Source organism: Dreissena polymorpha, chromosome 14 (assembly GCF_020536995.1).
Source record: "Dreissena polymorpha isolate Duluth1 chromosome 14, UMN_Dpol_1.0, whole genome shotgun sequence".
Lineage (NCBI taxonomy): Eukaryota > Metazoa > Mollusca > Bivalvia > Myida > Dreissenidae > Dreissena > Dreissena polymorpha.
The window spans coordinates 13,042,232-13,069,547 of record NC_068368.1 but is presented as its reverse complement, the minus strand read 5'-3'; the positions used below and the strand labels follow the sequence as shown (position 1 = coordinate 13,069,547).

At 35.3% G+C, this 27,316-nt stretch overlaps 1 protein-coding gene across 1 annotated transcript; it reads right to left on the bottom strand.

The window, feature by feature from the left end:
- Positions 1 to 2,300: 2,300 nt before the first annotated feature.
- LOC127857990 (hepatocyte growth factor receptor-like) lies at positions 2,301 to 27,163 on the bottom strand. Its single transcript, XM_052394811.1, has 24 exons — positions 26,915 to 27,163; positions 26,006 to 26,120; positions 24,146 to 24,257; positions 23,557 to 23,623; positions 22,545 to 22,604; positions 20,190 to 20,394; positions 18,609 to 18,748; positions 18,146 to 18,289; positions 17,678 to 17,867; positions 17,087 to 17,420; positions 16,361 to 16,521; positions 15,592 to 15,734; positions 15,061 to 15,225; positions 13,454 to 13,550; positions 13,020 to 13,262; positions 12,698 to 12,847; positions 11,941 to 12,124; positions 11,062 to 11,361; positions 10,286 to 10,387; positions 9,225 to 9,406; positions 7,602 to 7,717; positions 5,490 to 5,646; positions 4,011 to 4,153; positions 2,301 to 3,707 (listed from the first exon to the last, which is right to left on the bottom strand). Exons 1-24 carry the CDS (start codon positions 27,046 to 27,048, stop codon positions 3,422 to 3,424), a joined length of 3,930 nt encoding a protein of 1,309 aa, XP_052250771.1. The 5' UTR covers positions 27,049 to 27,163; the 3' UTR covers positions 2,301 to 3,421.
- Positions 27,164 to 27,316: the final 153 nt, after the last annotated feature.

Sequence of the window (27,316 nt, the reverse complement as noted above, 5' to 3'; positions counted from 1 at the left end):
AACTCCGGGGTAGATCGTGTTAGATCCGCGTCGCCGTCGTGTTGGTCCGTGTCATTGTCGTGCATGTCATTGATTGTCCGTGTAGATGCCGTTTTTATCCGGTACTATCCGTGTCTCTGTCGTGTTGGTCCGTAATACTCCGTAGCTCTGAAGGGATAGTCCGTGTGGGTTCCGTGTTGCTGCCGGGTTTGTCCGAATGCCGTGGTGTATCACGGGCGGTGGTCTTCGGTATATTATATTACTTGAAAAAAGTTGATATTTTCAGTTTATTCGGTAAAAAAAATTCGCGATAAGAAATCGAAACATTGCGAAAATCGTTGACATAACGATATTCACACTTTAAATAGCGCAAGTAGATTGGTCATTTTATATATAATATATATACAATTCACTTCGCATGCACAATTTGCATTCCTGGGTTTACCACGTGACGATGATAATCAATCTACTTGCGTTACTTATAGTTAACTGGTAGTTACCTGGTACCTGTACCCAGTAAAATTTATTACCGAATATACTGAAAATATGAAAACTTTTCAAGTAGTGTAATATACCAGTCGTGATATTTTAATCAATATAAACTAATAATTGTAAAAAATACGGTATTTTAGAACTTTTCTTTTTTCGTCAATCGCGGTTGACGGTCCCTTTAAAGTAAGATGAATAGGCTGTGCTTGGGAGAATATTTGCATTCTCGCTACCTTTAAAGTGAGGTTAAAAAAATCTGGCGTAAAACATGGCCGGTTTTAGAACAATTGCTGCCTGATGTTTTCCCATGGTTCGAACATAACGTACACTTTTTGTCGATTTTCATCTCATTGATATTTTCATGACGAAGTCTAATTTAACATAAAAGTTGCTTTTTTAAACTTACTTTTTGTTTACGCAGTTATTGAACGCATTGTGCGTGTAAGTGTTATCGTCATCATAATCTTTTAAGCATTAACCCATTTATGCCTAGTGGACTCTTACATCCTTTAAGCAAACAGCGTAAAACCTGATGAGACGCCGCATTATGCGGCGTCTCATCTGGGTCTACGCTGTTTACCAAGGCATTTTTTTAAACGCTAGGCATAAATGGGTTAAGCATCGTATCTATCATTGTATACCCATCGATATGCGATTTAAATAAAATAGCGTCCATCATGACGGCGTTGAAGAGGTTAAGAAGGTTAAGGATGATGATGACGATGAGTATGATGGTATCGGTAACGGAAATACATAAAGGCTGGCACAGAAAATAGCATCGCTCTTGAATAAAGGAGTTTTATTAACAGAACAGTTTATTTACACCTATATCACATACAGCCCATCGTCAAAATATCAATATAGCAATAATAAACACAAATGCGTCAAAATAACAACACATGTTTTATGCATGTTTACAAATATATATTTTTTTACAAAGTAAAATGATTGCTCAAAATCCGTACTTTATAAAGAAAAAATAGGCAGTTGAAAATCATATACAAAATTTCAATTCTGGGAAAAAATCTTTATATATTTTCGGCTCTAAGTTAAATGCTTTAATACAGAAATCAGCTAGACGTATCATTTTAGATTTTCTGGTCTCATTCAATACTTGTAAAAATGTAAACATACTTTGTCTTTTTCTCTAAACATCAGGGATCAATGTATTTCTAAAATGATCATATAACGTGCTCGTCTCAGAATAGTATGTGCGGACTGCATAGGCTAATCGGGGACGACACTTTACACACACACGCACACACACACACACACACGCACACACACGCACACACCCACACGAATAAGCCCCGTTTTTCCGGATCAAGGCTCAGGTGGTCACGTTACTTAATATTCAGATGATTATGAGAGCAAACCAATTATTATGAAAATCATGACAATTATGTCGTCTACATAGGGATATTGTTGTTGTTGTTGTTGATGATGACGATATATTGAACAAACTATTTTCCAATAGAGCTAAAAAAAACGTAACCGGCTGAATATGTAATGAATATCAATAACCAAACTTTTACAGCGACTAAGAAGTGTTCTTACTTACTAGTTATACTCACATTTAAACTTGGTAAATGCATTACGACAGATGGCACATGCAAACATTCGTTTTTCTGCGCATGCGCTTTAAATGGTTTACATAAAAGTGCATTAACTGAGGACTAATTTATTTGTAAAGTATATTATTATAAACCTTTGGTTCCGTGTAGTTATTGGACGCATGAAACTGAAATTTTGCAAATCTTAATAAGCAGAATCCAAGTTAATGACAGTGCTGTAATTTTAGAGTTATATGTATCTATAGCTTTTAATCGATATTCTAACTTAAATCTTTAATCAATCCTATAGTTTCTTACCATAAACGACAATAATAAAATCAACATAGATGAACGTACAGACATATATTACATAAAGCTAATCAAAACATCACAGACATGTGTCATTTAATAAACAAGAGAAGTTAGTAAAACATGTATGTCCCGACATGATTCAAAGTTGACCTTCGCCTTAGATCTCTTGATTTCAAAACCATAAGGGGTCAGCCTCCTTCGCGACTAACCAGCATCATTAATATGATACTCAGCTTTCGCTAGATATTGTTCGAAAACGCATGTAATGATACAAGCTCCTTCGACCTTGACCTTTGAACTATTTGACCTCTTCACCTAACAAAAATTAGTGTGTACATTTATTTTCTCTCGCATAACCAGCATACCTACTTAGATCGCAAGTTTAATCATTTTCCGGATATCATGATGAAACCAATTTCTGGAAACAAGGTCATGTTACCTTGACCTTTGACCTAAATGAGTGCCTTCCCTTTCCCATATCACATTCAAAATTATGTATTACTAGTATACACATGGACATATTAAATACCACAAAATTCAATATAAAATGATCCTATTTGAATTAAAAAAATAAAGAATCTAACGAACACAAATACAAAAGTACAACATAACATTAAAGAACGAAAAAAAAAGATATATTTGTTCATTTCTTGGACTTGGTTATTTCACAACATGTAAACAAGTAACCAAACCGTTCTATCAATGACATCTGTTGGAAGATTTCCAGCACAATTAGGGGAATGGTTTACACAAGTTGTTTCATAGCGTTTTCTAGTTTTCTTTTAAAATACAATTTAATGATAATACATTTAATCGTAACTATCACACAAATCTATATGTTTGGGGGACATGACTGGAATTATCTTTCTCTGTATTTTGCATTATGCATTCATTTCTGTCAAACTCACATTTCCCCTACATATGTCTATTTATATCCGGGATATAATTTTATTTCGACTTTTAATTGTTCTTTAAAGCTGTAGTCGAATTCCGAAGTTTTTCAAATATGGTCTTTTCAATATTGTTCCATAGTGTTCTCTTTTTGCTTCGATATATGGACTATCCAACTGACGTCAACTATGACGTAATCAATGGCGTTTACCAAACGCGGTGTTCATATAATCCTCCTCAGAGTCATCTTCGACTTTTTTTTTCTTCAAAAATCCCTGGTTCTCGTAATCTTCTTCACCGTTGTCAGTTGACGTCATTCCCTTGTTGATGTAACCAATGTTACCTTTACCTTTGTTATTGACGTAACTCGCGTGCGTTTCATTTGCGCCCGGACTTATTGTATTTAAGAGACGGTTAATGATGTCGCGAAACGACGGGCGATCCTTACCAAGTGTCGTAAAGCAGTCCTGCATCAGGTTTGCTCTTAAATGAGAATTGCATATTAAATTATTTTACGATACGTTTGATTTTATTATTTTGAACGAAAATTTGAAAAGGTATTAAATCTATATCACAAATAGTTATGTACGTACGTGTAGATTTTTTTTTCTTTAAAAAGTCAAATGTTCCATGATGTACTAATGCAGCATTTAAATGGTTTCTTTTTCCGATTTGTTTTATTATGAGCCTTGTTAAGACTAGCTATAAAAGTAACACACTTTTTAAACATTGTTCGTAAGAAATAGTGCAAAAATTGTAAAGAAAACGTCAAAAATGAACACTTACAGGCATTCTCCGCTTTCCGGCGACACCAACTTGTAGTCCTCGAAGCAAACCTTCTTTTTAACATCATTGTCGTTCTCAATGTCGTAAAACGGAAGATACTCGCAGTCGGTAAATACCTCCCACATAAGCACGCCGAACGACCACTTTACGACAGAACAAAATAAGTATTTATTTACTAGAAGTACCTTAAAATATCTATTCGACGTATGTTAAATAAAAAGCTCATAAGAGTTGTAAATTAGAAGCAGCATATCTAAAAGACTTTATTAAAATAGCACACATTAAGCACATGCTTATATAACAGTATCATCAACCGGAAAATGTTTTTGAAAATATACTTAATATATATTTTTTACATCAACCTAATATATGCAATCTATATGAATTTAATAATAATAATTGAAAAAAACTGTATTCTGCATATGATCTCTATTATATCGAGATAATATAATATCTATGTCTACTCGAGTCAAAAATTTGTGTAAGGAAAAACAACAACACACACAACAACACAGCATCAACACATAAACCTTGCCGAAATAAACAGGTGAACGTAAACAGCGTAAATCAGAGATCTATAAGTGTTAAGTGAACGATTTTGGGGTAATTAATAATCGACCTTTTGTAGTAACAACAGTAATCAAAATTAGGAGATACCGATCGATAGGTCTGAAATACAATTTATTCCACGTTCATCTCTTAAATGATACATAGTCAATGTTTGATAGCCTTTTAAGGAGATGTTAAAAATAAGCCAATGCAATGCTAAGATATATTTATTCTGATCAACTGTAGTTTAAAATCTTCAACATTCTTCTAGCTACTTAAAAAGTTCAGTAAAGGTAAACACCTTAGTTGCTGAACAACTAAGCACCAAAACACATACCCATACCCGGCCCATACCCCACACTGACGTTTTACGAGAGTTGTTCAAATTAGATCTCTGTCGACAAAACATTCCACAAACAACTATGAGATCACGTTACCTATAGTTAAAATGGTGAGCAATACCAAATAAGTATTTTTTATAGCATCCCATGATTTAAAACGGTAACGTGAACGTTAAAGGAATTTTAAGAAATAGTTCTATGCACAAATCCACATTTCAATAAAGGGACGGACGAAAAATATTGAAATTCAAAATGCCCCACATATTAAGAGATTATAATCGTGTCTAAATGATTAAATTTCAAAGGCAGTTTTCTCCATTGTTTCAACATTCACCATCGTTAGAAAAATGCAAGGGAGATAACTGTGAGAAATTTCAGGGTTTTTTTTTAAATGTTTTATTTTAGTATTGTTCCCTTTAAATAACCCTTTTTTAAATACGTTAAAACAATGTTACATAATAAATTATTGAAAGCATGTATAATGTATGTAGATCACATTTTAATTTGAAGTGCATTCATTGCTTAGACAGGTATATGTATTTGTATGTAACCTTACACAAATACATGAAAGCGGTCACGAGAAGCTTACCACGTCGGATTTCGAATCATAGAAGCCCTGCTTGAGACTTTCGGGCGCCATCCAGCGGACCGGAACCATGGAACCGTTCTCGCTCATGTATTCTTTCGAGAACAGATCCGCGCTGAATGAGTTGTCAGCGACCTTGACCACGCGATCTTTTCCGACCCTAACAATTACAACATACCAAAGCATGAATTATCGAATGAGGTGCTGTTAATTGCAAGTAGGCTTCGCTCTGAGAATCGGTTCTTGATGCATGATGGTTAAGTGTTGTCCAGATTTGCATGTGCTGAATGTCCATATTAGCATGTGCAGTCCGCACAGGCAAATCTGGGTTGAAACTTTGTGCTTTTTTTCTTTTTACAAAATCTTTTCTCAGCTGATTAGACTACCTATAATCTACTAGTTATGCCTAAATACTCTATTATGCCACTACCACTAATGTCAACATAACCCAAAACTCTACTACCATAACCAGCAAATACTGCTGGCCGAATCCGAGTTTACCACGGCGATGTATGATCATCAGGACATGCGTTTTGTGAGCCGTTATTCTACTGCAACTTTTGCAACTTACCTCTACTATTACAACAACTATCAATACCATTACCGGAACTGTTCACTACCATTACCATAAACACCACTATCGTCAACGGAACCATCTACTTCTATCAATTGGATTACCACTATCGTAACCGAAACCACCAACTATTATATCCACAGCTACCAATCCATAACCACGATCAAAATTACCATTATCACAAACATCCGCTACGAATACCAAAACCGTCCATACCAATACCAGAGCCCCAAACTACTATCACAAGAACACCGATTTCAGTGCCACAACAACTATAGACCATTAGCACAACAGGTATCACCAATATCTCAACCACGACAACAATTACCACAGTCTCCACAACCATGACCAAACAACGCCGTTCTTCTTCAAATACTATACCAACAATTCATCCAGGTCAAGCCCTGCTCTACCATATCCTTTACGGATCATCGTGTCATGATTTGTGCTTCGAGTACATATCATGCTTTATTTACAACCAACCTCTACCATAACCTCATCCATCAAAACCATTACCAGAACACCTCATTCAACCCAGCCCAAGACTTTCGCAACGTCAGATCATTGTATACCATAGTAAAGGATGATCTTCGTGTCATGCCTTTTACTATCAGTGGTTCTGCAACTACTAAATTCAAAACAAGCACCACTTTTGTTATCACAATCACCACTTACATAACCTCAATCACCTCAACAATTACCAAAAGCATCACTACCATAATAACAAACACTACAACTATTACCACAAACACCACTACCATTAACGAAACAATCACTACCATTAAAGAAAACATCACTACCATTAACGAAAGCACCACTAATATTATCGAAAACACCACTACCATTAACGAAAGCATCACTGCCATTATCAAAAGCACCACTACAATTACCAAAAGCACCACTACCATTACCACAAACACCCTTACCATTAACGAAAGCACCACCACCATTATCAAAAGCACGACTAACATTAATGTAAACCCCACTACCATTAACGAAAGCACCACTACCATTAACGAAAGCACCACTACCATTAACATAAGCACCACTACCATTAACGCAAGCACCACTATCATTAACGAAAGCACCACTACCATTAACGAAAGCACCACTTCTGTTACCTTTAATCCCCATTATCACTTCCACAACCACCACTACAATGACCGTAGGCACTCCCACTATAAGACCACTAACATAACCCCATTTCCATAACCACCAAATACCATTATCACAAACACTGCTACCACATCTCCTCATTCTACTCATACGAGCAGCGTTCTGGGCAAACTAGGTTTCATATATGTGCGTAAAGTGTCACCCCATATTAGCATACGAAGTCCGCACATGCTAATAAGGGACGACCTTTTTCGCTTGTATTGATTTTTATGTTTAAACGAAGTTTCTTCTAATTAAAAAATTCATTTTAGGCGGAACTTGTCATCCCTGATAAGCCTGAGTGGTCTGCACAGCCTAATTAAGGATGGCAATGTACGCACATACATTAAGCCCACTTTTCCAAGTTTCCAAGGTTCAACTATTACCAGCAGTTCCTGCAGGCCAGGTCCTTGTGTACCACGGCCAAGGTGGAGATATATTCCATGCCTTCCGCCACCTGCAGACAGAGTTCCATCAGGTCCACACTGGGAATCACCTTGTCCTGTAACCAATACAAACACAGTTCTATAAATATCGACCAATAAAATCGGCTGTTACATGGCGTCAATAAGAGTTTTTAAAATATCGACCAATGAAATCGGTTGTTGCATATCAGTTGTGATTAGATGGATCTTAAAGTAGTTATAGCGATAAATGAATCAGTCATTTAGTATATTTGACTCGAAGGCGAAAGGCGAAAAGAAATAGCACTCACTAAAACTTCATACGTTGTCGCCGCTTAAAAAAGCTATAGCTTCCATGGTGAAGGATCACGTGAATTTGTTGCGTTCACAATTAAACGTTAAAGTCATGTTAACACACCGGTAAGTGGTGATTATTTTCAAACTACTTTTTAAAACAATATTTCATAAGAATTTCAACTAGGGCATAAAAGACAGTTTTATGCGGCTTATGGCAATGTTAAATACATCAGAATTTCTTTAACTAATAAGCCTGTGTTCTTGGTCAAAAATTTGATTATACAGCATTTATGGTTATTTATGTTTACTTTTATTCTGCTCAAAAAGTGAAACTTTAGTACCAATTTTAAACGTATTCAAGGACTTATTCTTAAATCTTAAGATTAAAGCCTCTATAAAGGTGAAGATATGTAATTATTTACAGATTTTTAAATATTTTATTCATATTTTATTTATAAAGGTTATCAAAAAACAATATATATATGCTATTGGACATAGTAATAAAAAATGAGTAATACAACTTGTTTTGAGCTCAAAATAAAGTGTCCTCCAAGTTGATTGTGTTTACAAACAATCAGATTATTTACATCGCTGTTTACTCGCGAAAGAGAAAGTGAAAGTGACTCAGGTCACCAAAAATATAACGATGACTTTTAAAGTTCTCCGGTATCACTCACAAAGTAGGTCTCTTCTAAATGGTTAAAACGTTTGTAGTGATCTAATAAGTTACTTTCTGCTGGTAAAAAGTTGTTAAAATAGAATTAAAATTGAATTTTCTTTCGGCTATTTTTAGCATATGTCAACGCTCTGAGGCTACACATCAAGTTAGTTGCAAAAATGTAAACATTTCTTCCAATTATGAAACGGGTTTATCTTCCATAATTCTTGACAACGTTGTACCTAAGCTGTGTTATTAGAAGTTTTTATGCAAGAGTAACTGAAATCCGGTAAAAATTAGACCAGTTGATATGCATAATAATTGGATTTGTGACCTTTATAGAGCCTTAAAGATATCGAAATAAACTTCAAGAAAAAAATGTCTTTTAGGCACTAATGATTTTTGCATATGTATTTCACTTAACTTAATATATTGATAAAAATAGTGTTTACATTCTGTCCAGTCTGTGTGTAAATCCCATGTGAAACCCGTTGATCCTGCACCCTGGCAAGGTTATGTCATAACAAACAAAATCAAGCAGTCGCACTGCTTTTGGCGCCCCCTTGAAAGCATGTAAAAAACAGTTTACTGTATACATTATTTTCTGACATAAGTCTCAATGGAGGTTTTGGTCAAGGGACTATTCTTACTTTTGTCGACATGATCATGTACTCCTTTAAGGTCCTGTTTTCCATCTCTTCGTACAGGATATAGACCTTGGTAGCATCGATAGCGATACCCATCATACGGAGCACGTGGTCGTTGTAGTAGTCCCGGAATCTCGTGCACTCACGCAGCTCTTTCACGAGCCATTCGGGAATCGGACCAGTCTCTTTAAATTTTAGAAAGGTAAATAAGTTTTATATCCTTTCAATCAACGACTGGTCTCTTTAATACGGAACGGTTTAGTGGAAATTATGTTGATTAACTTTCAATTTGAAGACGGCCTCTTTAATTTTTAAACGTTCAGTATAAATAATGTTGAAAAGCTTTCACTCTTAAGTGGGTCTCTTTATTTCTGGAAGGTTTAGTGAATTATGGTGAAATTAATATTGATATACTTTCTCTTTAAAGGCGGTCTCTTTACTTGTTGAATGTTCAGTGTAGAAAGTGTTGTTCTACGTTTAAGTAAGAGGATGGTTGATGTTTAAAATATTAACACATTGATATTATGTAATTCGCTAGTATGTATATGACTGTACATTTAATGTTTGCGCATGCATTTTGGGGGAGTAAGCTAATTAGTAAACATAATATTTTTAATCATGCTTTGGTTCATAAGCTAGAGAAGAGATATTCGTGACTGTCGTATAGTGTTGCAATATATGAAGAAATAAACGCGTTAAATATTTGCAGTTACAGAGCAAGTATTACCATTGAAATCAATTAGATCGCAAAAAATGAGCCGTAGTCTGTAATAATGGGGTTAAATGCATGTGTCGGAAGTGTCGTCCCAGATACGCCTGTTCAGTCCGCACAGGCTAATTAGGGACGACATTTTCCGCTAAACTAAATATTTGCTAAGAAAAAACTTTCTTTAAACAGAAAATATCATACAAGCGAAAAATGTCGTCCCTGATTAGCCTGTGCGGACTGCACAGGCTAATCTGGGATGATACTTTACGCACAAGCATTAAACCACCTTTTCACAGAACACGGCCCATATGAAAATCGAGTTTTAAAAAAATCATTTAAGAGCGTCATATCTTACCCGGGTATCGTTCATTCAAGACTTTTATCGTAAGGCTTCGTCCGACAGTGCTCCTGGATGAGCTGTCCGAAAACTGGCCATCAATGACTCGCGCTAGCTTGCCTGAAATCAGATATATAGGATCTGGCACGAGGTGTCATATCATACCATATTTTATTAAACGAGTTCAGGAATTTTGTTAGTAAGCGAGCCTTTTGCGAGCTTACTTACGAAGTTCATGGACGAGTTTAATAAAATATGGTATGATATGACAACGAGTGTCAGATCTTTTTTATCACATGCTTTTAAATGAGCAAATTAAATAAATATTTACGCAAACATAATGATAAATCCCGAATGTTGTTTACATTTCGTGACGTCATTTGACGTTGCAACGTCATTTCAGCAAAATAACAAAAATGCGAATGGTCAATCGAACGCAAATGAGCCAATTAAAACGCTTAAAAAAGTATATTACACATGTGTAAGATAAAAACATTCGTAATGGTAATATAACATGGGAAACAGGGTTTGGCATGTGATAAAACATTATTCAATTGCTTCAGTTATGTCAAATCCCATCTTAATATCTATGAACGTCTATTGAAAGCAGTTTATAGCATGGGTTTTAGTTGTTTTGATGTTAAAAAACAACAACAAAATACACAGCACAATACGAAACCACAACACACACAAAACACGTTCAATAGTGCGATATTGCTGATACCAAGATGGAACGTTATATACAAAATACATTCGTAATCAAATTTGACGAGGCGTAATGAACTGACGCCAACCTTTGTTGGTGCATCTGGGATTTTTTGAAAGTTCTACATGTTCGCGTAAGACGACCGAACTCTCGATTAGTTTTGCGTCCGGTTTGTCCAAACGATCACAGAACGCGACCTTGTGGGCCGCTGTATTGGATGTGGGCGTCGGCGAGAGGAAGCTGGTGGTCGGCGCGAGAACGCTTCTGGCCACTGGAACTGTTCCAGATGCAGAGCTTAAAATCTCCGACATTGGTGCCGTTTCAATAGGTGCAGCGGGGGTCATTCGAACGTACTCATTTCCACTGCGGTTTTTTCTATCGTAACTTTCTGAAATGGTAAATAAATATAAATATATATGCATTTGAAGTCCAATACATTTATATACACAACGTTTAACTACAACTGTACCGAGAGTAGTGAAATCATATTAAAAGAAGTGACCCTTTACTTAGGGGAATAAAACTGTTGCAAAACAGTGGTACAAAAACAAATGAAACACAAAACTGTAAAACGTACAACACAGACAAAACCAACTGAGGTCCCCACATTGGGAAGTTCGATACGAGGCACCGGGGACGTACAACGTATATAGGGAGCTCTAAATCGAACGCTTGGCCTTGGGTTATTCACAAAACATTGTAATGTAGATATAAGACATCTCCATAATTGAAAATAATATCTGAACTGTTTGTACTATAAAGTATAAAGCCCGTCGAATTTTGCAAATCAATCGAATAGTCAGGAAAGAGATTTTTGCTGCACATGTCTTGTCCAAAGTTTGAAACAAAACAAGACATATTAAATTTATTTAATGTTAATCAGTTACAATTGTTGAACGCTGATTCTTGATAGAACGACACGAAAATATAGCGAATAAACTGTGGCGGGGTACCCACCTGTACCAACCTGTATCTAAAAAACCCGACTCTCCGCCACTCTTGCTCTTTCGTCGCCTATAACAACAGCAAGCGACGACGATAATAACAACCAAAAGACCCACGCCGCCAAGTATAAGGTAGAACCCTAGGGTATTCCAAAATGAGATGAACTCCACTGTACCGTACACCTGTGTGAAGTTACCTATTGTGACCTTTAAAACAAAAACAAAAAACAACAATAAAACAACATCGGAACGGTATGCCTTACATTACTTAAAGTGTATTGTAATTTCATTTTAATGCAGAAACAGCTTATGTAATGTCTGTTAACAGTTCTTTAAATAAATTCGGAATACCAAGACTCAAACACTGTTTGTGGTTGATACGTATAACGTAGGATTAATTATCGTTAATTCTCAGCAACTTTCTATACTTAAAACGTCATTTATTAAACTTACGAAAACCTTAATAAAAGTTCGTTTGCTGAATGAGGACCTCAAAACACTCGGCGGTTTTTACATGTATAATTTAGAATTCAATTTTATAAATAATCATCAGCAAATTGCTTTACTTGAAACGTCGTTTAACAAAACTAACGGAAACTTTTATGGTCACACGGCAACAAATAAATTTAGGTTAAATATAGTACGCACTCGGACAAATACCGAACAATAATGTGTTGTGATACCACATTTGGAGGACGATGTATTTAACTTAAGCATGTATCTATCAGAAGCAAGAGCTTAAATCTTCTCTACTCTTAATACTTGTCGCCTCTTATTTACCCTTATCTCCTCCGTCCTAGATTTACCCGGAAACTTCTCGTTGATTGTGCACGTGATCTTTGTGTCCGACCTAGACTCAATGGGACACGGAATTTCACCGACTGTGATCTTTATATCAGTGTCGTTACAGGCAGAGTTCAATCGTTCCCCCTAATTAAACCAAACGATGAGTCATAAAACACCGTACTCGGGTGATAATATTTTTTACGCATAAAGTGTTGATATAAATGTTTCAAAGTGTTTAATAACGTAAGCAAAAGGCAATTTCATAAATGAAACGTCATAGAGAAACGTCAACAACAAAAAAGCTGAAAAAACATACCGTTACTTCGATGAGACCATTGTCAAAGGTGTTACTCAATTTTGTTTCAATGTTCCTGTTTACAACTGGGTCTTTGAAGGCAACGAAGTGGAAATTGGATATATTGGTGTAGTTGACGATCCCGTCAAGTTTAAAACCGAAATTCAATGTCATGTCTGTGGTCATTGATGATATGTGTGGCGTCTTACAGCACAATACCCTGTCTCCGGTAGGTGAGCATTCGGTGCCGCTCGAAGAGCAGTCCTTAATAAAGAGGATTTTGGATTATAACTGGCTATTGTATGACATATTTTGCATCCCGATTGTAACGGAAGATCAAACAAAACGTTCGTTTAAGAACAAACTTTCCCCCGGCGTTTTACAATCGCAACGATAAACAATAGACAACGCGCATCTAAAACAACAAATACGTGTAAACGTATCAAGTGACGTACCGATTCAAGCTTATTGTTGTTGTCCAGATACACGACAAGTCTCGGGTGTTTGACACTGTCCAAGTAAGTACCGGGGAAACCAATATGGCAACCACCGCTGAAAAACAACAATTGACATCAACACAAAGTATAACAAGATGTGTTTGTGAAACACAATGTCCCCCTATATGATGTTTGACCTTGAAGGATGACCTTGACCTTGTGAAGGATGATCTTGACCTTTCACCACTCAAAATGTGCAGCTCCATGAGATACACATGCATGCCAAATATCAAGTTGCTATCTTCAATATTGCAAAAGTATTCATAAAATAAGCGATTTGGGCCACATATATTTGACCTCTGACCTTGAAGGATGACCTTGACCTTGACCTTTCAACACTCAAAATGTGCAGCTCCATGAGATGCAAGTTGCTATCTTCAATATTGCAAAAGTATTTATAAAATAAGCGATTTGGGTCACATATATTTGACCTCTGACCTTGAAGGATGACCTTGACCTTGACCTTTCACCACTTAAAATGTGCAGCTCCATGAGATACACATGCATGTCTAATATAAAGTTGCTATCTTCAAGATTGCAAAAGTATTCATAAAATGAGCGATTTTGGCCACATATATTTGACCTCTGACCTTGAAGGATGACCTTGACCTTCACCTTTCACCACTCAAAATGTGCAGCTTCATGAGATACACATGCATGCCAAATATGAAGTTGCTATCTTCAATATAGCAAAAGTTATTGCAAAATGTTAAAGTTGGCGCAATCAGACCAACAGACAGACCAACGTACAGACCAACGTACAGACCAACAGACCAACAGACAGGGCAAAAACAATATGTCCCCCACTACTATAGTGGGGGACATAAAAAGTGCTAATTAGCAAAATATAATTATGTATAATGCAATCTTTCTACAACTTTATCACATATTAGCAGCAATGTCAAAACAACCATTTCATGAAATAGATAATGGCTACTTCTATATATTGGGGATATTGCCAATGTACTTTTTGGGTATGATAATCATGTATACGTCATGTTCTGATATGCTTATTTGTTCATAAGTTTTTCTGGTATACACACATTTGATTAGCCATGTCTATGCGAATCTGAACATCAGAATAATCTCAGCCGAGCAGAATAAAATTTGATCAAACAACTAAACGTGAGAAATGAAGCAATCAAATTGATATGCATTCTCTGTTAATAGCATTTGCTATGTATTGGGCTGTTGTAGGAAACCACGTGTTAGTTTTGGGCTCCTTGAAACCATTCGTAAACCAAGTGCATTGCATTGACAGTTCCAAAGCGGTGGCCCAAGTTTTTATTCATTTTTAATTGTACTTGTTGCGTTTGTGATTTTGTGTTGTGTCTAGTGCGCTTGTTTTGTATCAAATTTGTTGGCAATAGGTAATTTGCAACCGATGCAGGTATATTATAATGTTTCTCTCCTGCTCATGCATCTGAGGTCTCATTTGATGTTTTATTGTTGATGACAATAAGATACTAATATCGTATACCGTTAATCGATATTTATTTGAATGCTAACCAAGCAAGATTTAGCTTGACTTTCTCCTATTTCAAAGGTTATATTGTAAACGGTACCTTTCGTAGGCCGCGATATTACTCATTACTGAGAGATTGGTGTCCGGTCTGTATTCAAACATCGCCCCAAATTTGGTGGTGATTTCGTTGAAGCTCCAACGAATACTAATGTCACGGGAACCGTTGTAGCTTTTGTTCGTCACGAAGACTATTGAAGTTGAAGTTCTAAAATGTGGTCAAAAACTTTAATTATCTTTATTTGAAAGAAGACGGCTAAGATTGTGTTTGCTTATCTGGGTATTACAAAGTAACAGGTTTACGCACATAATGACACCTGCGTGGGGAACCAAATATAGTGTTTTATCGCAAAATTGAATATTTTAAATAGTATCTTTATACGCCAAAATTTTGTGAAAGACATTTTTTGTCAAAATGATCCTATCTTTAGCTTTAAATATTTGACGAAAAATGTTTTCTGTTTAAGTGTGTTTTTCCTGTTCTTAAGGAACCGAAATTGCATACTCCTAGATATAAACTCAAAATGAGACATATGCCCAATACAATTATCAATAAAAAGAAACACAAACGCACCTGTTTATGAACACCTGAGCGTCTTCACCGATGAATATCGTTGGGGCAACGTTAAGGTTGTCCAACAGTTCACCCGTGATGGTCACGACCGTGCCGCCGGCGGACGGACCGAACTCGGGGGTGAGGGACGATATCAGAGGAATCTGCAAGTATGCACTTAAGTCATTGAATATCAGGTACCGGTTACTCTCAAAAGTTTAACGACTAGTTAAGGTTGCAGTCTGTTAACTTCATAATCAAATACAATTACCAACATATTTATTTTTTAATTCTTAGTGTTTAAATTTGTTTACAATTAACACATATATTTAAGCGTTAACAATTGTTACACATGAATAACTCGATCCAAATATTAATAGCTGCTCGTTAAATTGGCCGTTAATGTTTTAAGCAACAATGGCCTGAGTTATAAATAACAATATAAAAAAAGGGATCCAGACGCAGATAATAAATATTGAAAAATCAAATTCATTGTGATTAAACCATATGTATGTTTTCTCAAAAAATGTTTAAATAAATCAATCATCATCTCTGAATGCAAAGGTGGGCTTTGACACACTGACAATAATATAAAGCAACGCTGTTAAACACATAACCAGATTATCGAGGTAACACCTTGTTTCCAAATGTTTGTCAATTAAAATTGTAAATTAGCAGCAGCCGCGTTTGTTTTTTAATTAAGCGTTTCTGATGTGAACATAATGTATGTATACTTAAGCTCGAGATACATAAACTGCGAATGTTTAAGGAAAAAGCTCGTTTGTCTTACACATTGACGGTTCGGTTGCGTTGCAGGTGAAGAGCAGCTGCACTGTCCGGACGTCTTGTCGCATACCATGTTTACAGAGCCGGCTGCACTGCAATTGCATGACTGGGAACACTTTGATGATAAATTATAGAAAAGGTTTTTGCAAATGTCGCACTTCTGACCTGCAATTTAGAAAGTGGCTTCGTTAATGGGAGCCAGGTGTTTTAATTATTTGAGCCACGCTCTGCAACAACATGGTTTAATCACTTAATGCATGTGCGTAAAGTGTCGTCCCAGATTAGCCTGTGCAGTCCACACAGAACAATCTGGGACGACACTTAACACACATGCATTAAACCCCTTTTTCACAGAGCGCGACCCATATCAATGTTTTGTTTAAAAAGGCTGGTTTAAAAGACGTTCAACTCCGAAATAATCTGAATAATATATCAAAGGAAACAATTTAAATTACCTCCACTACGAAAGCTACAGAGTTGTAACAATAGGATAAAATGAAACTCCAAAATATTATTAAAATTGCTTCAACACGTTTAATTCAATTTAGGAAAATACACTATTAAATAAAATAACATGTTCGACAATCATTGCAGAAATAATAACTGCGATATACGATTGGACTTGATAGAAATATACCTCTACGTGGTACACAACTGGTTTAGAAGGGTGATCAAAGGGTTTGAATTCACAAGGAATGAAATGCGTTAAAATAGTCAAATGAACCCTCACCCTCAACGTTGTCATAACATTGGCATTGGCCTGTCGCATAATTACACGTCGTATTATTGCTTCCGTAAAGATTGCAACTGCAGTTTGTGCATCCATCTGGTCGTGAGATATTGTAAAATCCGGCTAAACACGCATTGCATTTCCCACTTGCATTTTCAACATTGGGCTTGCATTTGCAACTCAAGTCGAAATTGCAAGACACAAAGCCGGCTAGATTACAACCACAGCTTTGGCAGCCGGTTGTACTGTTAGATCCGAGGTTCGCCGAATTGGGTTTGCACGTGGCACACTTGTCTCCTTCCGCGTTCGTCTTGCAGTGACACTTTCCCCCGATCTACATTTTGTCAATATGAAAACAAGCATCGTTAAAATGTCTCAGGACAAGTTCTGTATAATAATGCTGCACAGTCCATTGTAGTCGTGTTTTTTTTATGTATCAATATTTATCTAAATGACACTTTACAAACTACAGGAACAATTTTTAATTGTGTGAGCTTAATTATTATTTACATCGTTTAAATTTCATAATGCTATGGTATTATAATCAGTCATTAAGTTGTGTCAACAGTTTTTGCTATGCTAACTGCTTACCTTAACACAAGTGTTGTTTTCTCTACCGCTCAAATTACAATCACATGTTTCACACGTCAATGACTCATATGACGTCCTAAAATACCCGTCTGCGCAATCGCTGCAGTAACTTCCGCTATAATTTTGGCATTTGCAGCTGTAACTGCCTTTGGTTATCACACATGCGCTGCCTTGCCCATAGCAAGGACACCTAAAATGAATTTTTGTATAATAATTACTTGTCAAATAATTGACATTTTCCGATGGTCGAAATAATACATGTCAACAACATATGTTCAACAAACAATACACTAAACCGCCGATGTTAACTGATGTAAGCTATACATTTGATAAACTATTGTATATAGCGTGTTGACAAAATAGTTCACGGATCGGCGTTCAGTCTGTTTTACTAACAGTTCGATTATAAATGTGTACACCAGTTTACAATTAAAGTAACATGGCTCGAAGCTCAAACACAATTTTTACCTGGCTTTTACAATGAATTCCGATATCCGAAACTCTTTCGGTGTTTTGGATTTTATGCGCAGAACTAGATTACGAGCAAGCAATTTTTCGTATTGTGTGCGAGTTGTACCAGATTCGTCAAAAGAATAATTAAACTGGCCACCCCTGAAAAAGACGCAATTTAACACACAGAAAAACAAAACAAAATGTTGATGCGCAGGGCTTTATTGGCTAGTTTCCCATTGCAAACTTTTACGAAATAATCATCATTTTATTCGGAAGAGGTTGAATCAGTCCCCAATACATTCTCAGTTATGTCTTTATTGTTCTGATGAAATTTGTTACAAATATTTTAATTTATAAGTTATATTATTAAACAAAGTTTTGCATTATGAAGTTTTAAATGTATATTTTGCGTTTGAGACAAGCAAGCATATGGGACGTTAGGAGCAAGCTACAACGATGTATTGAATTGTTCTCTTACGTCAGGTGGCCGGCGATGTCTATACAGGGTAGAGAGCAGTTAGGTTCAAACTTAAGCAGCGTGCCACTTGAGGCGATGGTAATCTCAATCGCCCCGATGTCTGAGGTATTGTTGAGACCATGGACGACAATCTGATTAAGCTGCAAAATAATGTTTTCGTGTTCATAGTCATTCGATGTTTTAAACAAGAGATGTGTTTGTCAGAAACACAATGCGCCGCTTTTTTTACCTTTGACCTTGAAGGATGACCTTGACCTTGACCTTTCACCACTCAAAATGTGCAGCTTCATAAGATACACATGACTGCCAAATATCAAGTTGCTATGTTCAATATTTCAAAAGTTATTGCAAAACTTTACTGAAAGGTTTAAGTTTTGGGACAGAATGACAGAATGACGGAATGACAGACAGACAGGCCAAAAACAATATGACCCGATCATTCGATCCGGGGGCATAAATAGTTATAAAAAAAAAATTATTTTTATTTTTTTACCTTTGACCTTGAAGGTTGACCTTTCACCACTCAAAATGTGCAGCTCCACGAGAAACACATGCTTGCCAAATATGAAGTTGCTGTGTTCAATATTAAAAAAGTTATGACAATTAATGTTTTTTTTATATTTTTGACCTTTGACCTTGAAGGTTGACCTTTCACCACTCAAAATATGCAGCTCCACGAGATTTAAGTAAGAGATTGAATGGAGAAATGAAAAATATTTCTTCCATTGTTTGACCTTTGACCTTGAAGGATGACCTTGACCTGTCACCACTCAAAATGTGCAGCTCTACGAGATACACATGCACGCCAAATATGAAGTTGCTGAGTTCAGTTTATTAAAAAAGTTATGAGAAAACTGTAACGAACGTTTAAGTTTTAGGAAAGAAAATTACAATGATATTTGACCTTTGACCTTGAAGGATGACCTTGACTTTTCACCACTCAAAATGAGCAGCTCCATGAGATACACATGCATGGTAAATATCAAGTTGGTATGTTCAATATTGAAAAAGTTATCAAACTTTAACCAAGGTTAAAGTTTTGGACAGAATGACAGACAACCAGAGAGAGAGACAGCAAGACAGACAGACAAACAGTCAGATAGCCAGCCAGCCAGACAGACAGACAGACAGACAGACAGACAGACAGACAGACAGACAGGACAAAAACAATATACCCCCGATCTATCGATCCGGGGGCATAAACATATTAAGGGTGCCATTTTGATTAAAACGTGTTGATGTCGTTTTGCAGAACGTCCCTTACGTTTATTGGATTGCTTCATCATTAGTATTTATATTATTATCCATTATTGTAAACATAATGTATACAAGCACTAAAAGAACAGATATAAAACAATGTTTCCAATAGTTAATGTCTCAATTACTGAATTCTTCAAAATTGTATCCAATGCATTTTTCATTTGCCTTATTACAAATGTTAAAACATAGTTATAAAATCATTAAAAAAAAAATAAAGTTAAAGTCAAACGTTGAAATGAATCGGCAACATACAAATTCATGGACGGAAACGTTTGTTTATATCATCTACGGTGTAACTTGCGGTCAACAATTATTAACTACCTGATATGTTTGTGATAACTCGATGTTCAAGCTAACGTCAGCAGTATTTCCCGACGACCAATATGTGGCGTTATCGTTGTCAGCAACATAGATGGGGGCGTTACTGTTGAGTCTCATTGTACTTTTAGTTTTATCATAATTGGTGCATCGCAGCCCCGGGAACGGTACGGTGGTGTTGTCAATGAATGGCGTTTCCGGACGGCATCTAGTAAAGACGCCAAAAGGTGTGTGAAGACTTCGCAAAAATCAACGTGTTAAAACGGAAATAATATAAAGTTTATAAAGAAATAGAAAAGCATTCGATAGAATTAAGTGGGTTTAATTCTCGCAAATAACACAAACGCTACATCATTGAAAAAACACTTGCAAAAACCATCCTTCCTGCACACTCTTTCATTATAAAATAAATACATATAATATTTAAAATAACTTGACCAAAACATCATTTTGTAATGGGTCAGGTAAGTAACACAACAAGAACATTCGGCATGAAGCCTTGAATATCAAAAGTATTGCGATCTGTAATGTAATATTTTGCACGTGGCATATCAAGTATATCCATCCACATTTCAATTGAAAACGTCAACAAAAAAAGTCGATATCAATTGCATGGATAGCTTTCATACTTTAATTTCACAAAAGGGATCAAGGCCATAAAAAATGTATGCAAGTGCACTTAAACATCGGAGAGATTTTCGAAAGGATATGCAAGATCAACTCGGAAGTTTTTCCCTCCATCCTTGCTCTGCCGTTGTGTTATCAATGTTTCTTTCGATAAATAATCTACTGGTCACGTAAGAAATGAAACAAGGGTGGTTGACTTAGGTATACTGCTTCACTTAAATATATTATGTCCGGCTTTTATCATTCGTGAAATCAAGTAAACTATTAAAAGCCTACAGCTGTGAGAGGCAATATAACTGTTTTCGATGTTCCTTAAAAAAGAAAAGTGATAGTTACACCAACATTCAATTATTCTAATAAATCAATTTAGAAAAAAAACACAACACTTTTCCGATATTAGAAAGAAGATGTTATTCAATACATTAGTGTGTACAATATTTGAAGGGGCCTTTTTCACAGATTTTGGTATATTTTGAAGTTTGTCATTAAATGCTTTATATTGATAAATGTTAATATTGGATCTTAAAAGCTCCAGTAAAAAAATCAAGAATAAAATTTAAAAAAGCAACAAAAAAGTAGCCGGTACCAGGGCTCGAACCAATGACCCCCGGAGTCCTGAAGTTCGTCTGAAGTAAAAACGCATAAGTCCTCTCGGCTATTCCGCCGGGTATACACTAATAGAGTATTTTATATCTTATATAAGTAATCTTCGTAGTTTCGTAAATTTAAACGACAACAACAGAACTCTCCAAATTAATCAATCGTTTCGCGTTACAACGTTATAATTTTAAGGTTAAAACGTCAACTGGGTCATGCGAGTTGTGTATCGTGTTATTTCTTAAAAGTTGACCCAACATTTGTAAAAATATTGCAAAACATATACATTTCCAGAAATGAAATTCATTTCTGCGTTGAATAAGACCGAGATCGTGAAAATCGCTGCACAATTGATGAAGATATGGCTGTTCAAAGCGATGCACCCTGTTTTGGGGTGATTTTGAGTTGCATACCTTGTTATATATATATATTTGATAGTGAAATAATTTTTTTTCAGAAAAGTTAATTTTTCGTTATAATATGATTATTTATCATTCAAAATGATGTTTTTACTAATTAATATCAAAGCCACACGCTTACCACCTGTGCTTTGAACACACAGTTTTATGACATTCTTATGTACAATATGAACACTTGGTAAATACGGAACATCATTTAAGAAAATCAACAACTGTTCAATTTGTTTGTAAAGATATTCAAAGTTTTGAATAATTTCAACCCATTTTTCAAATGAATAGTTAAATCAACCACTCTTAATGATAAATATAAACGTCACTGAACATGCACGAGCACATATATAGTGTACTTCATTCAAGTACCAACAGATATTTAGCCATAATGTACATAAAGCATTTAGTCAAACAAACCTTTATAAATATTATTATGATGAATTGTGTATAATTTATTACTCAAACTTGACTAACCGCTCTCTTGTAGATTCGTCTTTGTGGGTTTTTTTTATGCTATCGTTAACACTGATCAAACGATTATAAATGCTGTAATTCAATTGTCCTAGACATTTTCATGTATTGATACTATATTTAACAACTTATGAAATTCAGTACTGATCACATGTCATGAATTTATACATATGTTACTATGTGTTGAACATGTATACTCATTTACTGTATGTCAATTGTATATTCAATAAGCTAAAAGAAAAACTGTTCTCACCTGCATTCGGAGTTCGGATTGAAAGCATTGAATGTACCATTGGAGAGAAGTGTCAGCTCCCTGCCAATGAACACACAATTAGTTGTAACCTTAACAAGAAGATCTAGAACTAGACAAGTGTCCACCAACCAATTCTAAGACGTAAGACACGGAATTTACCTACTTTGTTATGTCAATACTGAGTCATCATCTATTGAGCAAGTATTCAAATACTATGATTTGCTTTTCAATCAAATCAAAAGCTATTATATTGATTCACTTTTGGATTATATCTGATACGATTCAAAACGCTTATTTGCTTGAAAGAAAATCTTGTTTGACAAATGATAATTTAATTTTTCTTAAGTTTCAACAAAGATCCTAAGTTGTGTCAAGATTTTGTTAATCAAGATTATGCCATCACTTTGCTATTATTTTTTTTTACGTATATTGACCTTGGCTCAACTTGCGCAAAATTCAAACCAAAGCAAGGTCTTTATGCAAGCTACCTACTCAAAAACATCTAATCTCCAAGTATTAAGAGTAAACGGTTTACATATTCAAGTTATAATTGTGTTTTTTTACCATTATCCGACATGTCCCAAATAAAATCCCAATCTAGAAATCTGCTTAAGCTTGCTGCATCCACAGTTTCATGAAAAATAGTATTATTCCAGCTAAAGTCACTGATTGGAAACAACCTTTTTGACGCTGTCCGCCCACCCTCTCGCATGCCATACACCAATATAATAACCAGGATTTTCTTTTTTGATGAGATCCTTGTAAATTCACAAGATAATTCATTCACTGTATTACTGAAGTTTCTGTCATATGATCAAGGTTACACTAAATTGCCAACAAATTTGAAAATGGAATTTCAAAAGCAATTTGATTAAAGTTTTTTTTTTACTTAATCGAATATTTTGTATATTGACTATTGTTTTTATAGTGTATAATTATATTGTTCTGGTCTCCATTACTGGGTTTTTTCATATTATAAACAGAATCATGATCAACATTCTAGGCGTATTACCTATCTGTCAAAACGTCTGGATACCATCTGACATCGCCTACTATAAGCGATTGACCAGCAGGTAACGCTAAAAATAAATAGAACACATGAACGTTATAAAACATTACTTAAAAATATGTTTGGTGATTGTGTTATATCGTGGTTATTCATTTCATTTTCATTATAATAATACTTATATATACCAGCTTCTAACAATCAATTGTACATTATTTGTATTGTAGTGGTGTCCAATTTTTTCAATTTATGGCAACGTTGGGATTTAAATTTTCATTTGGTATATTGCTATTCATACTTATATATACACTCAATTATAGCTGACGCAGCACGACACATGTTCCAGGAGATTTAAATTGACATATTAAAGGAAATTATAGGTAACATAACTAAATCATAGTTTAAAAATCGCTATTAAATGCTTAATTAAAGCATTTAAAATGGAACTAAACTATATTTTATTTTATGTAAATATGAATCAGCTGAAAGAATTGTGTTCAAAAGAGTTGATCTGATTTTGTAAGGTGTCTAGCTTTCTATCTGCATTTTGAAGCTATGTAAGTCCTTAATCCTATTTATAACAAACTTGGCTGACCCGTTTTAGGACCGATCGAAACCGAGCGACTGGTGATTGACACATTCTGGTTGAACACAGGCTTCGCATGTGTCGATGAAAATACTGACAATAAGGATAGTATGTCATTAAACTGAAATATAAAAGAATCACATGTCCGATCTCAGCTAGTTTTATCAAAACCTGCTCTAAACGTTATCGATACACTAAGAAGTGCGATGATAACATGCATAGTGTGTTATAACAAAGCAAGACTTGTTTCATTGTCTCTATTAGAATCTCGATTTGTTCACAATTATCGTGTGTTTCTTTTTCTTCATTTAATGATAAAAGAATTATACGGCTTCTCAGATAATTGCCCCCACACCCACACCAAAAAATAGTTAACACGTGCCTTATGTTGCTTCGGCTGTGCAAATATAAACAGTCTAATATATGAGAAATTGGAAAATGATTATAACTTGAATACATGCACATCTCAGCAGTACAAGACTATACATATGCCATGTGTTATTTACATACGTGCTGTGCACGTGTTTGTTTTATTGTACTTAATTCTCAAATCCTAAAGCGACTCATTTACGACCAAGTTTTAGATTAGTTTCATGCACTTGCGTCCTTTATGCGATCGTGACGTACACATGCCTGGGCAACATTATTATTAACGCGTAGTGGTTGCGTTGAACGATTTTTGGTCAGTCCCAACGCAAACTACGAACTTCGGTTAAACGTTTAAGAATGGTACGCCACAAAAAGTCCCAATCTACCCACTTGAAAAAAAAGTTTACCATTTATTTACAACGACAAGTATTGCAAGAATCTTTTAAGCGATTCCTCCTCAGAAGTTTTAAGAATTATTTCCTTATTTCAGCAAAACTATGCATAGTTTAAAACGCATTACGTCATACGGGATTGAAATTTTGAATGTAAGCTCATCAGATTTTGAATGCTAATTCTTTTGCGAACATATAACTTTTATTCTGATAACTTACTTTAAAGAGTTAAGAGTTTCATTCATCGAAATCTGTGATTGGTGTTCGATGTTTATGAGTATTTTATTTAAACAGTTTTTGCCAATTACTTTTTCATACTTTTTTCCTCACAATTTATCAATAAAGTACAAAATCTGAAGTAACACTGGATGTACTGAATACATCTTCAAACTTCTATGTCAACGCAATGGACATGTATATGTAAATAACGTGTCATGAAATACACAAACCTTTTTGTAAACAAAATTAAAATCTAATGGTAACGTGCATGGCATAAAATACTCAAACCTCTTTGTCAACAATATATGAATCTAAAGGTAACAGTCATTGAATTCAATACACCTACCGTTTTGTCAACAAAATATGAATCTGAAATGAATATGCATGGCATTAAATACATAAATCGTTTTGTAAGCACAGTTGAAGTCTTAAGGTAAAGTTCGGGGAATTACAACAGACTACCATGGCAACGATACATGTATGTCAAGATAACATAAGAGGCGTAATGGTAGACCTACGACACTGGAAACAGTATATAGTTATAAATCTTAATCAAGAACTGGACATTTGAACGGTGGTATCCGTGCTTTGAAGATACTTTGATCTGCCAGTTCGGCGATGAAATGTGGCAGTAAAGTTGGAATTGCGATAGGGATCTACTAGACGACACGAATTGCGCTAAAAGGATATTTTCAAGAATTACAGAGAATCACCACCAAACAAGTCATTAAACTTTGTTTATACGCACGGTAATTTGGTATATATATTTAAATATACATAGTAAAAAAGACCCAGTCGTTATAGAATGACATCTGCTGTTTTTGCATAAGGCAATTTCCAAATAATAGTTAAAGATCAAATTGTAAGCATGCGCAAATAAAAACCCTACCGTAACTGTAATTAAAGTCCATTCGTTTTTCTTCAATCCTGGTTTGCTTTCAGAACCAATCGCCAAATAATCTCCATTGATGTTCATTGCCACGTTGCCAATGGTCACTAAGTGGCTGGAAAATAATCATGTATACTTTAATCAATCTGGTTCCAAAAGTAGGGCACATCTGCGCAGAAATATAGGTATATTTGTTTTATAATATATGAGTTGTTGTTGTTTTTGTTGGAATGTTTTAGCAATATACGAAACTGAAAAGTCTACACTTGCAAAGATTTGCGTACACTTTTCGAAGATTATCCATGGCCAAGTGCCCCAAACGTCATATCAAAGTGTCGATTGCTTTTTACTAGCCGCGGTGATTTCTTCAAGTAGATTGTAAAATTGAATACTATTTTTAAATAACAAATGTAAGTAGATGACGGCGGTAAATCAGTTTAATGTAATAAATAATATAGCCTTCTTAAATGGACCTTTTAAAAAATTTGGGCTTGTATTGAACTTCGTAATTAAATTCTTAAATAGATGAATGTAAACATTTTACATTGGAACTAAATAGCTCTAGTAAAATACAAGAATAAAAATGAAGAAAGAAAAAAAGTAATCCTTAACTGGGCTCGAATTACTAACCCTTGGAATAAAAGTGCTCATACAATTTTATCAAATTTGGATCATTCGTTTCTGAGATCTGATAAACAAACGTAAAGTGCATTCAAAATGTCATATTATTAAACAACGGGCAATACGTCTCTAAAAAATATACAGCGAAACAACCTGCACATATATACGCATGTCTAACATAGAGGGATGCTGCAATGATGCATCGAACAAGTATTAAATGTGTTTTTAAAGATAGTATTATATCGAGGTATCCTAGATGAAACACTAAAGCAGGCAAGTTATTAGTACCTAGAAACGTTTATATTTGATTTGATCCAAAACGTTAAAGAGAAGTGACCGGTCGTCGATTCTGTAAAATTGACGACAACACAACTCGTGTCGCTTGTGCTGTTAAATTCGACAAACTTGCTCGCGCTATTCATGTTCCCGTTGGTTATTGAACTGCCAGATGGGGTTGAACAAGTGTCATTTGCCGCAGTATCAAATGGTCGTGTGGGAGTTGGTAATGATGTCCTCGTGGGGCACGTGTTATTACTTGGTGACAAGAATAAGGAACGATACATAGACACATTCCTCAAATACCACATGACGTCATTAGCGACGGGTGACGTCAAATTAAATCCGCCAACAAGATAAGGCGTGTTGCAGAATATTACCAAAGTTAGAATTTTCAAAAATATTGCCATATTT